The 15,970-nt window shown below is 38.7% G+C and overlaps 1 protein-coding gene across 2 annotated transcripts in view; it reads left to right on the top strand.

Moving 5' to 3' along the window:
* LOC145787447 (integrin alpha-4-like) overlaps positions 1–15,970 on the top strand; it is a 41,233-nt gene that overhangs the window by 15,145 nt on the left and 10,118 nt on the right. For both annotated transcript variants that reach the window (XM_082599192.1, XM_082599191.1), the window contains exons 8-19: positions 237–540; positions 1,044–1,192; positions 2,108–2,328; positions 3,091–3,253; positions 4,489–4,605; positions 5,112–5,200; positions 6,091–6,186; positions 6,682–6,799; positions 7,340–7,456; positions 10,315–10,446; positions 11,440–11,553; positions 12,123–12,212. In XM_082599192.1, the coding sequence (XP_082455318.1) occupies positions 237–540; positions 1,044–1,192; positions 2,108–2,328; positions 3,091–3,253; positions 4,489–4,605; positions 5,112–5,200; positions 6,091–6,186; positions 6,682–6,799; positions 7,340–7,456; positions 10,315–10,446; positions 11,440–11,553; positions 12,123–12,212 (1,710 nt within the window). The remainder of the gene's footprint in view (positions 1–236; positions 541–1,043; positions 1,193–2,107; positions 2,329–3,090; positions 3,254–4,488; positions 4,606–5,111; positions 5,201–6,090; positions 6,187–6,681; positions 6,800–7,339; positions 7,457–10,314; positions 10,447–11,439; positions 11,554–12,122; positions 12,213–15,970) is intronic.

The raw sequence follows: 15,970 nt of genomic DNA, 5'->3' as shown, positions 1-15,970 counted from the left end.
CGTGTATTTACTTAATGTAGTTCTCTACATGTTCGAGCCAGCAATGAAAAATAAAATTGAGTTGAAATTGAATTGAATTGTTACCTATTAATGAAAATAAGTATGCAAGTTGCATGCGGACATATACAAAACCAAACCAGAGCAACTTATTTCGCCTTTACACAATGTAAAAATCAATGCGATTTTAAAAGGTCTAAAATTTTACTATATTTTTGGTAAACCGCTATGTTTTACAGAGAATTCTCGGCAAGAAGGTTGCCAGCAACTTGCTTGGATTCGGAGGCGGCCTTCTTCGTGGCACTGGAAACAATAACGATATAGATGAGAACCAATATCCGGAAGTGGTAGTGTCAGCGCCATCCAGTGATGATGTGGTGGTGTTGTTTTCAAGACCATCTGTTGTCGTCACAGCAAAGATTGTGACCAATTCATCCAAAATAGACGTTGTGAAGTGCCTTAGTGAAGTCAACGAAACCTGCACTTCATTCACCTTTTGCGTCAGCGCTCAACACACTACTTCAGAGTCAACAAACTCGTTTGGTATGTGTTTATTAATATGAAGCAATAGTTTTTTCCAGCTAAGCATCTCTTGAGATATCAGCTGCATAGACAAGTGGTGAGAGACCCCATGCCACGTTTGAAAGGGCGCCGGGTCGACACTGCTCTAGAGCATGCGACGGTGCTTTTGCAGAACATGTATTGAATTGCTCGGTGGAGGAAACGAAGTTTGGCTTACTTGCCTTCTCATTCATTTAACATTAACTTTCAACGACCCAACTTAAGCCTGAACATAACATAAAACAAGGACTGGCTGCTGGTGTTACCTTCAATGTTAGTCAGCCAGTTTTGTGTTGTGTACAACCAACCAAATTGGTTCATATGCTGTTATGTTGTATACATGGTCTGCGTGTCTTGGATAATGAAACTAAAAACTGCCGGTTCTCTCTTAACGTTTGATCTTGAGTCGGGCACTTAATCACTGAGCTAGCGGAGCTGACTTGGAAGATCAATCTAGAGAACACAAACTGACTCTATTTTTTCAGATATGACTTTGGACATCGAGCTTGACTCGTCAATACAAGACAATGACAACAAGCGGTTAGAATTTCATGGGGAGTTTGTGTCTACAAAATCACTGACTCATCAAGTTACCGCTACAGAGACATGCTTAGCTTACCCATTAACATTAAAAGTATGTAAAAAAAATTAGCTCCTAATTGATTCGATTTGGCGTTTTTTCTTACATTTTTATCGAGCTTTACATTGAACTATTTTATTTGTAATACAATAAAAAAATAATCTCCACTCTAGCTTTGCTGGAAGGAACATTCTTCATTTCAGCGTGATGAGATGTTTTCATCAAGTGTTTTTAGGGTTTTAAAATGTAAAAAATGAAGTTATGAATCACTTCCGATTGACCGGTTTCAGAGTTTACAAACCTTTTTTCTCAGCTTGAAACAGTAATTTTTCTTTTAACAATTCTAATGCACTGGTCCATCACTTGGCTATTCGGGGGAGATGAGTTTTGACATATTCAGTGGAGATTGTTTGGCAAAGTTCGACAATTATTATTATAATACATAGAATTTCGCTTTTAGCAGCAAAAGTTATTACTATGTATTTATTGAATGAATCTTTATCTTCGAACTGAGAAGAGTCTTTGAGAGCTTAATCCTGGCAGTTTCTCTTACTTGTGAAGGCTTTGCACCACTGAGCCCAATCGCAACTTTCCAAAAAGCATCATAAAAAAATTCCCTATGCTGAAATTTCACCAATGACCAATCAGAGCAGCGCTGATCGGTGAAGCATAACAAGTTGTTTCGTAACTCAAATTGGTCAAATTTCAAACTGGGAATTTTTATGATATCTTTTGTAAAGTTGTAACTGGTCACCAAGATCAACAGAGTAAAGTTTCCGATTGCTGAGGTACCGTTGCTGTGAATTATTCCATCTCTTAGGTACGGCTAAATAAAGAGCTGGCTTTGAAATGCATTGCTCAATTGTAGCCTACTCCTCGAGAGTCGAACCAGCACTGCTTGATCTTGAAGTTAGTTTATTCATAAGGTTGGGCGCTAAATGTCATTCGTTAAGCCATCTTCGTCAACAGACAAAGGCGTTTGCCGACGATCTCATTCATGGGAGCTTTGATCTCCCCTTATCCGTGGTGGTTCAATACGACTTTACGGAAGCCCACAAGAACAAAACATTATCGGGCGTGTTCTCTGTATTGCAACATCGATCTGCTTCGGCAAAATGGGACTTTCTCACCGGTTGTTCTGGAGAAAACGAATCATGTTTTTATGATTTAGAAATCTCTGCAAAAGCATTGTGAGTCACATCAGTGTAGTCTGGATTGGTTTTGTTCTAGAACTAAGTGTCTTATGGTCTATCTATATATACGTCGGATCATCTTATCGTCGTACACAATAATTCCAATTATTCAAGTCTGTTGATTGATGTAAAACTTTAAGTCATCATGCATACTTTATAATTAGTATTAATTACATAATTGATATAATTATGACATATGATGATGATGATGATGATGATGACATAATTAATCATTGTCGCCTTGCTTTGTTTGCAAATTTTTTGCGCTTTATACAACAGATACACCAGGGATTCATAGTATAGGGATGACCAACTCGGCTGGATATCTGACAAGCGGAGTGTAAAAATGTTGCCAAATATTTTTTTTTATTTTTAGAAAAACTAATTTTTGGTAATTTTTAAAGAGTAGTGGTCGCCCAAAACTTGTCCGTTTATTTACGGGCAAGTTTTAGGCAACTACTATTTTAAAAATGCCAGAATAATATTTTTCTAAAAATTTAAAAATATCTGGGAACACTTTTACACTCCGCTTGTCAGATATCCAGCCGAGTTGGCGATCCCTATACTATGACTCCCTGAGATAAACTAGTATAAGCGAACCCTTTTAGAGCAGTAGGCTAAAAAAAACACAAGCTATTATAAAACTACACATCATTTTATCACCGGATTTTTCCTTACGTACAGATAGTAGGCTAACAGCACTTTAACATATAAATATGTTTTCTTTGGTATTTTACTGATCCAATATTGTTATGAAAGGTTTCCTCAACCAATTGTCTCTTCGGAGAACTCTTCTCAACCTTATTTATTTGGACAAACCCCTGGAATTCTAGAATTAAACGTAACTTTAAGCAACGTGGGCCAAGACTATGTTCTATTTGCTGGGATGAATGTCTCATCAGGTCCACTAGTCCTGAATCAGGTTTGCGATTTATTCATTTTTGAGGCAAATTTTAACCCTCAACAAGCTAAACAAGTTAATTTTTTATCGTCTGGTTATTTCAAGACTCCTACCATTCAAATAGTTTGGTTATATTTTAAACATAATTTGTAGACTTATAAAGATAGCAAAGTATAAAAATATTACAAGAGCTCAAAAACCTAAACTCGTACCACAGAACTCAGGAATTGCTGAATGCTGGTGCAAGCTATAGGCCTACAACAGCTAGATTAGCACGCCACGCAACAGCACCTGAAAGCTTCTCACTCAAAAATCACACGTGCTGCCCTAGCAAAACCAATTCTCTAGTTAAGAGCTAAAGTTTTCTCCAAATGGAATCATTTGAATCGATGACTGTAAACTACTCAACACTACAGTGTTTCGCTGCTTCCGGCAAGTGTTGCATCTATCACCGCGCTGTCACATTGGACCATTCATGCGGTTACAGCAATGATGCGTAGCTCGGGCAACAAGCTGCATTTTTGTTCTAGAATGGGTGAACTATTTTATTGTTGAGGTGTTTCGACGGTAACTGACCGCTAGTAACTTTTAGTGACGTGATCTGGTATTGTAAAATGTGCTTCTAGAAAGTTGTTGTGTACGTAAAATTTTGAAAACTTCTTGTTTTGACCAAAAGACCTGTTGACCAGAAGAGTGAATTTTGTAATGGAATATTACCCTAGTCTCTGGAAACTTCTGGTCCAAGCAAAATTGTTATAAATAGGCACGAGATTTGATTGTTATTTGTAGGATTGTGTTGAGAGCTCTGCTGTATATTATGGGGATTACAAGCTGTAGTGAAAAGTATATTGAAGACGATTGTAGAGTTCCAGCCTATATTGAATAGATTGCAAAATGGAAGTTATTGCCAATTGTAAAATAGCTGTTGCAAGTAGTAGTGCATATTTATTTTGAAATCAACGAAAGCGTTTGCTGTTTAGAATTTGATTTCTTTACGTGCTGGAAGTGGTGAACCAATTGTTAGTTTAAGAATTTTTAACTATCATCTCACAAGTAGAACTATTCGACTATTTATCTCACTGTCATTGGATATCTCAATAAACTACGTCATCAATCTTTCCAAAGTCTCTTTACGTGTAAGAACTAGAAAAAACTCTAGCAAGCACCGTAGCACGTACATTATCTTAATCTGAATAAATCATATCACAATTGCACAAATTCAACATGTTTTCATGCTTAGTGTGTTTAAATTACAGGTTATCGGAAACTGTTCAACTCGTAGCCCTACTAGCAGCTCACAAGGCATTGATGAGTTATCATTTGCAGTTTCGAAGCCATTGGCGTTGAACGGATATATTCTTCCGCAACAATCGGTAAGTTATATGGACATGTTTTTTTGCAGCAATAGTGCATTGTTGACTAGTCGGATTACGTTTTCAAATAGTTTATTTGATGAAGGCAAAAGTGGGAACAGAAACATGCATGGTATTGTATTGCTTCACTAACGTTTCGCGCACCATGACAATGCGCATCCCCAGAGCGAATAACACACACAAGAAATTTTTTGAAGTTTCACACACCTACTGCTAGAAAAGATAATAATCCAAATAAACACCCAAACTTTTTAGTATCTTTGTCTTTTTAAGCTATTGCTTATTTTTCAGTAGCGATTCAGAATTCCTTGTGTTACCTAAAAAGTAACCAATGGCGGTTACAATAGCTTCACACATGTAACGATTTTTTCAAGCTTTGGTTCATATGATTTCGCCTTGTTGCGCATATCTCGACTAATCGTCTAACTGTGCTAATGAATATAAACTTAACTTGAAGATTTGAATTGACGACAATTGTAGATAAGCAGATTATGCTTTTTTTGCAGTGCAACTTTATATTACGATACCCACTACATGTGCTCACGGACTCCGCTGTCATTTCAAACATCACAATAAAAGGAAACGTGTATTCCAGGTAAAACAGAACTTTATTCAAATCATCTGATTATGTACAGTCGTGTAATAGCTATAGAAATTATAAAAAATGCAGTAAATAAGACAAGAACTGTCAGTAATGTTGCTTACATGGCCACCTGGAGATGCGGCCTGATTTGTCACATTTTGCAGATTTTGAATACTGCTACTGCTAGTGTTTGACTGACATTTTCTGAGATGCTCTTACTTTTTGCGGTTTCCTAATGACATAAAACTTTTTTGTTGCCTTGAGGAAGCAGTAGCAAATGAGAAAAAGTAAGTTGAAAAACGCAAAATTAGACTGTTATTGAAAATCAACAGTCTGACTAAAATCTTCGAAATCAAATTTTCTTTGCTTTTCAACATATGAGGATGTTAAAACCTATTGTATCATCTGGGAAAAAGAATAAAGTAAACGTAAAAATCTTATTTTTAGAAAAATTTATTTAAGCGTTTGCCCAAAGTTAGAAAAACCTGGAAATTTCTGCAAAATGTGACAAATCAGGCCATATCGTTAGGTGACCATGTCGCTTACTAGTCGGTGACTGAGAAGCTTTTGCTGAAGTTTGTTTTATTTTCGCTTTTCAAACTTCATCATCTATTGTACAATTTATAGGCAACTTTCTCTTTTATTGCGCTGTAAAAAAAAAGCTATTCAAGCAGCAAAAAATAAAGTTTTAATCGTTTTTATATATTCAAATAAACCGTTTCTATTGTGTTGAGTTGCATTGATTCATCGAGTGTCTTAATTCTTTTTTTTTTCTTTTTTTTGCGTATGTTTGGTTAGCTTCTACCACCGGTTATTGTTAGGTTAATTTTATTTGGTTTTCCTACGAAAATAAACGATCAAACAGTTAAACTAATCTTCCATTAATCAACTCTTGATTTCAGAGCTGGCCAGGGCTTTGGTCGTGATATAAATCCAGAAAACAACAAGTTTGTTGTTTCAAGACCAGTACGCTACACGGCGAACCTAGAATTATCTCAGTAAGATTTTTAGTGTGTTGATAACAAAGTCTTATTTATTCCAGGAAGAAAGGCACGAGCAATGCTAACATTATGTTGTTTAGAGAATAACAAGTATAACACAATGTTTGTTTCGCGTCATCTATAATAACATAGATGCATAAGCCTTGTACATTGTATAAATATAAATGCAAAACAACACTTTGACAAGATGAATAGAGATGGACACAGCGAAACGTTAGCAAACAGCGTTCTGCTCGCATTTGAGAACGCTAGCAATTGTCTTGCGGAAATACAATCGCATGCCCTCGATAGGTGTCGAACAAATGCACTTTCGAGCGTCACGAAAAAGCACTTGTTTCTTGGGCGAGATGCTGATAAGTTCAATAATAATCATTCCGAAAGGCAGAATATGTTTTATTCCAGAATTAACTCACTAATGCAGATACTGTATATGTTAATGAACGTTAAAGTTACCACAAATATTTTTAATATCTTTTGTAATTTATTATGCAGAACAATTAACCCAACGGATACTATATATTTCAATCACACTACTGATTCACCATTCGTCTCATCACTACAGGATGATGTTCTTGGAGGGAAAGATACCAATGTTTTTCATGAATACCGTGTAAGTAAAAGTAAAGGTCCCATACTCAGATACTGAGCTTTGGGGAATGAAAAGATAAGGTTCTCATTATACTAAGCCTTCGGCACTAACGAGAGTAGGGGGACCAGTTCTTTTTTCTCGTCCGCTTTTACTTCAGCAATTACGCCCACCCAATTTATTACACCCTAGGTAGAGGTGAGCGGCGTTTTTCAACAACCAGTTGAAGCCGGGAGTCGAACCAGGTTTGCATAATTGGAAAGCACACGCCTTATCGGTTGCGCCATCCCACCTAAGTTGATACACGCAAATTATTATTGTTGTACTGTTTTAGGTTTTCTGATTAAAAAAAGTAATGCTGCATTTTGTTATTTATAAGCCAGTATACATGGCAACACAAACACTGATTTACAAAGACCCAGATGATGAGTCCTGAAAAAAAATCTCATGTCTGTAATTTCAGCACTGTTTATTCTCATGGGAAATAAAAAAAAATGTTCTGCACTTGGCTTCCATGTGGTTCATCTTATAACCCATAATACTTTGTGTCTACTTTTTGTTCAGATTGATCACGTTGGTTACCAGATCCTACCCAAAGCTCTGATGACATTCACGTGGCCATCTGCCTTATCAGCGACCAAGATATTTCCCCTTCTCTATCTGGTAGATTTTATGTGCACTGTAAGTTGCTTGTGGTTGCTTTTGTGCGTTTATATGCAGAGTAAGTTGCGCAAAACAAACAAAGTGTTGTTGAACCTAATGAACTTGTGCTCGAGGACCATTCAACCAGTAATCGATACCCAATCCACTGTGGCAATGTCTAATTGTCTATCCGACGTAACTTTAAAGGAAATAAATCAACCGGGTTGAAATCTTTCTAAAGGATTATTTTTCAAAGAGATGGGCATTTTCCAACTTTCTACCAGACTTAGGTCCCGAACGGTTAGAGTGTCTTTTAATCTAGTTAGAATGTACACCTTGGTTAGATTTATCGGCTCAATGGCTTAGTGGTTAGTGCGCCGCCTCTGAATCGGTAGGCATGGGTTCGATACCCTGTCTGGTCATACCATTACAAATGGTACTGAATCTAATTCCCGTTTAGCACTGAGCAATGGATTCGGGTAATAATGTACTCAGTTGCTCCTCTATACGGCTGCATTGACACTGTCTGCTGCTAGGACCGCAAGGCATCCCGCCTTGTTGCCAAGGAAGTATCTGCCCTTTGGCGAGTGGAAACACCACAAGAGGAAGTAATCTCTGGAGACTTCACCCCAGAGGAATTCGCCACCGCCCTCCGCCTAGTGAAACCACATAAGTCTCCTGGGCCGGATAAGATCTGCCCTGAGCTTGTGCTCCATGCTGGCCATGCCCTAAAGTCCTGGTCACGTAGATTCCTCTCTTCCTGCTTGCACCACCTCACAATCCCAAAAATCTAGAGAAGAGCTTTAGTAGTTGCGATCCCTAAGCCTCACAAGCCACCAGAGGACCCAATGAGTTATCGTCCGATATCCCTCCTCTGTGTTTCTTTCAAGATCCTCGAAAGACTGATCTACGCACGCGTCAACCCAATCATCGATCCGCTCCTTCCAAAAGAGCAAGCTGGGTTCCGGCGCGGAATATCCACCATAGATCAGGTCACACTCTTAACCCAAGACATCGAAGATTGCTTTGATGCAAAAAAGAAGGCCGGCGCTGTCTTTCTAAATCTTACAGCTGCCTATGACACCGTATGGCATCGCGGCCTTACTTGCAAGCTGCTTCGCCTGCTTCCTGACCGACATATGGTTCATATGATTATGGAACTTGTCAGGAATCGAAGCTTCACCCTCACCACGGGTAGCTCACGGCAAAGCAGACTGAGACGCCTGAAAAACGGCGTCCCACAGAGATCGGTCCTGGCTCCAGTTCTTCAACATCTACACCCACGACCTGCCAACTACGGTCTTCGCAAAATATGCTTATGCGGACGACCTGGCAATTCTCCACTCCACAACGTCGTGAGAAAATCTAGAAGACACCTTGAGCCAGGACATGAAAAGTCTCTTAGCATATCTCCAGAACTGGCGACTGAAACTCAGCGAAACCAAAACTGTGGGAGCAGCTTTCCACCTCCATAATCGGGAAGCTGATTGTGAGCTACACGTCCTGAGCAACGGAAAATCTCTGTCCTTCTGCCCCGAACCAAGATATCTTGGGGTGACACTGGACAGATCGCTCACATACCGCCACCATTTGGTGTCACTGCGCAAGAAACTCAAATTCCGCGCTGCGTTACTCCAGCGCCTGGCAGGCTCTAGCTGGGGGGCGAGGGCTGACACTTTGCGTATAGCAGCTTTAGCCCTTGTCTACTCTTCAGCAGAGTACTGTGCACCTGTTTGGTGCCGCAGTGCTCACTGCCGTAACATCGACACTGCCATAAACAGCGCCATGCGCACAGTGACCGGATGCCTGCGTCCCACACCATTGGACGATCTCCCCATTCTCGCTGGCATCTAACCTTCTGAGCTTCGTCGCGAAGAAGCCACTCTGTCCCTCGGTCGACGGGCACTAGAGCCTAACCACCTTCTCCACCACAAGATCTCTGCCTTCCCAAACGAGCACCCCCGTCGACTAAAATCAAGACACCCATTCGTGCCAGCCGCTCAACTTCTTATCAACGAAGCTGATGTACAAGACATCTCTGCGGCTACTTGTGCAGACCATAAATGGAGTTCTAAATGGAAGTCAACCGCCACCAGACTCTATTCGTTCATCCTCGACGCCGACACACGCCACATCGGTCTAACACTACCAAGACAGGCATGGGTGCGCCTCAACCGCCTCGTACGGGCGTCGAGCTTTTCCGCTCAACCATGCACTAATGCGGAAAGGCCTCTTCCTCCTCCTGTGAATGTAGTGCCGAGGAACAGACCGCAGACCACATCATCAATGACTGCTCCATCTTCAAGCCACCTAACGGAGTGGAAGGTCTGCGTGTCATGGATGATGAAACCAAAGACTGGCTGCTCTCTAGTAGCCTTCCAGTGTAGTCCGGAACATCGTGAATCTGGGGTGATAAAAGGATAGACCCTCGGCCCCAGACGCTCACACGACGACGACACTGTCTGCTTTGTAAAACGCTGAGGAACAACCCATTTTGCGATGGATACAGCGCTATATAAAACAAGCATTATTATTATTATTTATCTACGCCTACCTTTAAAACGTGAAGGAAAATGACATTATTGCTTCATCTTTATAATAATTTATTTAAAGCTAAAAAAAAATTATATTTTGTGCTTATAAACGTCAACAAATGTTGCTTGAACGCTGAGTCATATATGAGCTGATTCGATCAATGTTTTTAACTAATTACTGTAAATCAAAAATTCATCTTATAATGAAAATACAATTTGGAACAATACAAATAAAATTTTTTTGTTTTTCTTTTAAACAAATTTTTTCATGATTTTTTATTGAATTTGTTCGAAAACTAAGTTATTTAAAATATTTACTGTAATATTGATTGTGACTAAACATTGCTCGGTTGTTGCTTTCAGCCTGCTATCGCATGTCAGTGTGACGTCAGTGGAAAACTCAACAACTTGAACATATCGGAAACTGAGCAATTGGGCTCCAGTGTTGCCCTTTCCTTTCCACCTCCAGGTCGCGTTCAACTCAGAGAAATAACGGTAGGACAAGAAAGTGAAAGGTTTTCCATGGTTTGCGTTGGTTTCAATTATTGGGCTTCAGTAGAGAGTTTGTCTTGTTGAACCATAGGCATACGAAGCCGAGCAACGTGATCAAGTTTAACATCTTCAAGTTTATTACATTTACAGAAACACAAAACTACGCAACAAAGTATCGAACGTTTTCGACATCACAAGATGTCCTCTTCAGGAATTCCTGAAGAGGACATCTGAAGAGACATTTTGTGAGACATCTTATGATTTCTGAAGAGGACATCTTGTGATGTCGAAAACGTTCGATACCTAATTTGTTGCGTAGTTTTGTGTTTCTATATAATAAACTTGAAGATGTTAAACTTGATCACGTTGCTCGGCTTCGTATGCCTATGGTTCAATTGCAATTATTATAGACCAGAATTTTCCAAACTGTGTGTCACTGCACACTAGTGTGCAACAAGAGGGACATCAGTGTGCCACAAAACTCTGATGACTTAAATGTTGCTGTAAAGTGTCAAACTTGTTTAAAAGAGAGCATTTGCTTTCATGTTACAGTATAAGTCTGCTCTAATTTGCCGATAATTAACTGTGTAAATCACTTTTAATGTGCTATCACTGCTCACAAGTATTATAAATAAATAGTATATACAATGTATAATATAAATGTTAAAGTTTATAAACGTACACAATCAATAAAACACATAAAATATAGTTAAACAAAACATGATATAAAAAATTTAATAAAAAGCAATAAATCATAAAATATTATTAAAATAAAATATAAAAAATAAAATATCAATAAAAGTACAATGAACGAAAATAGTATAGATTGGAAAATTTATTGTGTAATTTCAATTTTAATAATAATACAATAAATTTTGTATTTTCAATTTTGTACTTTTCAAATGGGTATTTTCAATTTTAATTATAATACATCTGTTGTACACAGAGTTTAGTGCAGCTTAGTTCATGCTGATCAAAATAATTATGTTTTGATAGGATTGCAGCGATGTGCATTGTGACGTCATAGAGTGTCTGGTGACCCAATTAAACCCATTTGTTTCCGTCACAGTGAAAGCAAATTTCAAAGTTTGGATTCCAACTCTATCGCAGGTGATTGTGATAAGACAATAACATACAGTAAAAGTTTAATACTGGTCATTAAAAGTTTTGCTTTTAAATAATAATTGATTGATTCGATTCCTTTACATTTATAGAAACGAGTGAGCCAATTGACTATAAATCTTGTTGCTAGTGGTGTTTGGATTTAACGTCCTAGTCCACCATTGGTAGAAAAAGTGTCATATGATTTTATTTGAATAAGAATACTGATAAAGCTGCCTTCACAGCGGCGAAAGCTCTACAAAGAAATTTTATTCGTTTGGTTGCATCCTCTTACATGGATCCTAATAAAATTTCAACGCACCAATTCTCGATTCGAGAAGCCAAAACGGAGGCTAAAGAGATGTTGGAAGCACTTTGTTACTTAGCCATCTATTCTACCGGCTCTTACAGATTTCAGAAAGGTGCAAATTTAAAGTACACACAATCAGGGTCAAGGACTATCCGAACGCAGCAGTTAGGTGAATGACGCAGGAGGCTACGTTATATAGCATGTGTGGAATGAAGTAGAATTTTGACACGTGCATTGTGAAACATAATGTACATTATTTATTTTTCAGGAAAATATAAGAACAGAGCTGTCTTCATACTTGAAAGTTGACACATCTGAATCGCCTCTGAGTCGACCCAGGAATGTATACATGATAACAGTAAGAAATCCTTTCATAAGTTTTTATGTTTTGTTATTCTGAGATTCTTTAACCATGTGGTGTGGTATCAAGCAATTAAATATTGATACAGCTTCGGTAGAGAGTTTGTCTTGTTGAACCATAGGCATACGAAGCCGAGCAACGTTATCAAGTTTAGCATATTTAAAGATTATTATATTTACAAAAACACAAAACTACGCAACAATTAAATATCGAACGTTTTCGACATCACAAGATGTCCTCTTCAGGAATAATATACATACAACTTAACTACATCTGAATAAAATACAATGGTTAACTAAATCTATAAACAGGAAAAGACAAAAACTGCACAGTACTTCTGACTAGCTCAAACTCAACGATAGGCTCCACGAGAATCAAAGTTAACTGCATCAAAAGGTGTTAAACAGATCACATGATACGGTAGAAAGGCAAGGTGCGAAAAAAACTAATTTTAAAATACAGAGAGCAAGAAAGACGAGCCGCAAGCATACAATTGTCTGTTCAACAGTGGATTGTGACGTTTTATGTACAAGGCTTCCAAGATCTTAGGGAGAGTTTTCAAGCTAGAGGAAGGTTGTGAGATTTCTTCTAGTAAGCATAGCCGATTTTTTGGTTGCGAATTGCCCAGAGAAGCAAGTGTTTTGCGCGGTGCAGAACAAGAAGGAAGGTGCAGTTTGAAATACAAATTTGAGGTCTCAATTTTACATCAACTCAACCAAACTGGAGACAGACGACCCAGAAAACAAGAAGGAGACGCCGTCTCTAAAAAGGAAACGAATGCATTCCGAAGAGGAGTACCAAACGGAAAACAACCCAGACGAAAATGGCAACAATACTACTACAGTCATATTGAAATTGAACCAGCCGGGAGAGCAAAAAAAAACATTAAAAATGTATTCGCCGATACTGATCGACCGATGTCTGCAATATCTAATAGGCGAATACAAATCCTGCTCAGCAAGACAAGATGGAGGACTTCAGTTAAATGCAAACCCAAGCCAGATAGAGGTTATCCTCAAAACAAAGACACTGACGGATGGAAACACCATCAACATTCCGATCACCGCCTACGCCAAAAGACCACCTGGAGCAAGTGGAGTAATATACAATGTTCCTCTCGGCATGGAGGATGGAGATATTCTTGCGGCGCTGAAGGATGCGAACATAAGGTCGGTTAAAAGGTTTAATAAAAGAAATTCTGAATCGTCTGAACTAATTGCATCTACTACTGTATTATTAATCTTCAATAGCAAATCACTACCAGACTCAATAAAAATAGGTTATCAACGATTTAGAGTCTCGCAATACATTCCAAAACCCTTAAGATGTTACAACTGCAATCGATTTGGACACATAGCAAAATTCTGCAGATCTAAAACCAAATGTCTCCGATGCGGTGAACAACACAGGCATGATGAATGCCCAAGTATGGCAGTAAAATGCTCAAATTGTGGTGGAAATCACGTCGCTATTTCTAAAAACTGCCCCAAGTACTTGAAAGAAAAAGCCATTCAGAAAATGAAAACCACTAAGAACTTAACATATGCTGAAGCCTGCAAGCAGCAAAGAGCTGTAAATACAGAAATGCCAAGTTATGATCTGGACTTCCCTCCTCTTGTAGCAAGCACAACTCAAACAAGCCAATTGAATAAAAATCTATCCTCTAACCAAACTAATGACAGTATAAATATAACTCCAGTCACAATGGAAAAACCCGGACCCTCGAAACCAACCAACGTAGGAGACGAGAGCGGCCACTTTATAAATAACCCAATCCTATTTCTTGCTTTTTTAGCAGAAGTGATTACAAAGACAACGTTCGCTCAAAGCCAAAATAAAGAAATTGACATTTTTCAAATTATCGCCGACGCAGCAGGTTCTAGAATGGGATTTCTAACAAACTCGGACATGTTAAAATCACTAATAATTTAATGTTCTTCACAGTGTGGCAGTGGAACTGTCGGTCAATTTATAGGAAAATCCCGGAATTGAATCAACTAATAGCAAGCTCACAAACCCCACCGGATATCATTTGCTTACAAGAAACACACCTAACTCCTAAATACTCCCCTAATATTAATGGATATCATCTCTACAGAAACGACAGACCTGCTCACTTGGGAAAAGGAGGTGGTGTCGGAATCTGCATTAAAAGAAATATCTCCTTTACAGAGTTACCCATCCCGAATGCAGACCCACGGCTGGAAATTATTGCAATTAAAATCGAACACCTAACTGTATGCAGTATATATAACCCACCCACAAACTCATTTGCAGGTGACCAAATAAACTGTATTTTCACTAACCATAGAAAATTATTAATTTGCGGTGATTTCAATGCCCACCATGTCATGTGGGGGTGCAACAACAATAATAATAGAGGGTATGCTCTACTTGAAGTAGTTGAAAATCATGACGCAGTAATCCTCAACACCACTGTTCCCACCCACATGTCTTTAAATAAGCCGGAAATCCGATGGAACACTCTAGACCTCACTATTGCTTCTACTTCCCTTGGTCACAAATGCATCACCGATGTCACCAATGAATTTTTGGGTAGTGACCACTGCATAGTCGCTACTACGGTCAATGTTTCTTCCCCACATAATGCAGAGTTTGTACCATCATGGGCATTCCAAAGAGCTGATTGGGCAAAGTATTCCAAATTATGCCAAGAAAAGCTAAATTCTTCTGTTGTCTCAAATGATATAAATACATTTAACCAAAACCTCTCCGAAACTATCCAACTCTGCGCGTCTATAGCAATTCCTAAAACCAAACCATTCAAATTAAGTGGCGTTCCATGGTGGAATGACAATTGTAAACGAGCAGTAAGGAACAAAAAAATAGCACTACAACGTCTTCATCGTACCAGACACCCAACAGACATCCAAGCCTTTAAACGCCTCCGGGCAATTGCCAGAAAAACTATCATCCAAGCAAAAAAAGAAAGCTGGAACAATTTCTGCTGTTCCCTCGATAGTAAAACAAAGCTTGACAAAGTGTGGAAAATTATTAAAAAATTTTCAGGCATAAAGGAAACCAAAAGAATTCCCACTCTTGCCACTAAAGCAGAAAGTGATACCAACAAAGCCAACATCCTTGCAGATCAATTTCTCTCAGTTAGCAGCTCAACCAACTATTCAAAAAAATTCCGTGAAAATTCCAGTCTTTCAATTTCGAACAATCTACAATCAAAACTGGCAACCCATTTCTACAATAAATCTTACAATTCACCCCTGCAAATGAACGAGTTGAAGACAGTCCTTAAAGGTAATAAAAACACTGCTGCAGGTGCGGACGGCATTTATTACCAAATGTTATGTCATCTACCCCCTTGCAGTTTGAATATCCTCCTCGACTTCTTTAACTACGTCTGGTCGACAGGTACACTGCCACTCAAATGGAAACATTCAATCATCATTCCAATTCATAAGCCAAACAAACCAACGGGTATACCCTCCTCCTACAGACCAATTTCTTTAACCAGCACCCTTTGCAAAACTATGGAGAAAATAGTAACTAATCGCCTCAGATGGTATCTAGAACAAAACAATCTACTCCATCTTCAACAGTCTGGATTCAGAAAAAGACGTCGAACGACAGATCATATTATCAGACTCCACGACACCATCCAAAAATCCTTATCTTGCGGTGAATCAGTACAAACTGTATTTCTTGACCTTGAGAAAGCTTATGATATGGTCTATCACGACGCAGTCCTCCTAAAACTATATGACCTAGGGATCAAAGGA

This window comes from Aplidium turbinatum, chromosome 18 (genome assembly GCF_918807975.1).
Source record: "Aplidium turbinatum chromosome 18, kaAplTurb1.1, whole genome shotgun sequence".
Taxonomy (NCBI): Eukaryota; Metazoa; Chordata; class Ascidiacea; order Aplousobranchia; family Polyclinidae; genus Aplidium; species Aplidium turbinatum.
The sequence above is the reverse complement of the archived record's forward strand: the minus strand, read 5'-3'. Positions and strand labels throughout refer to the sequence as shown.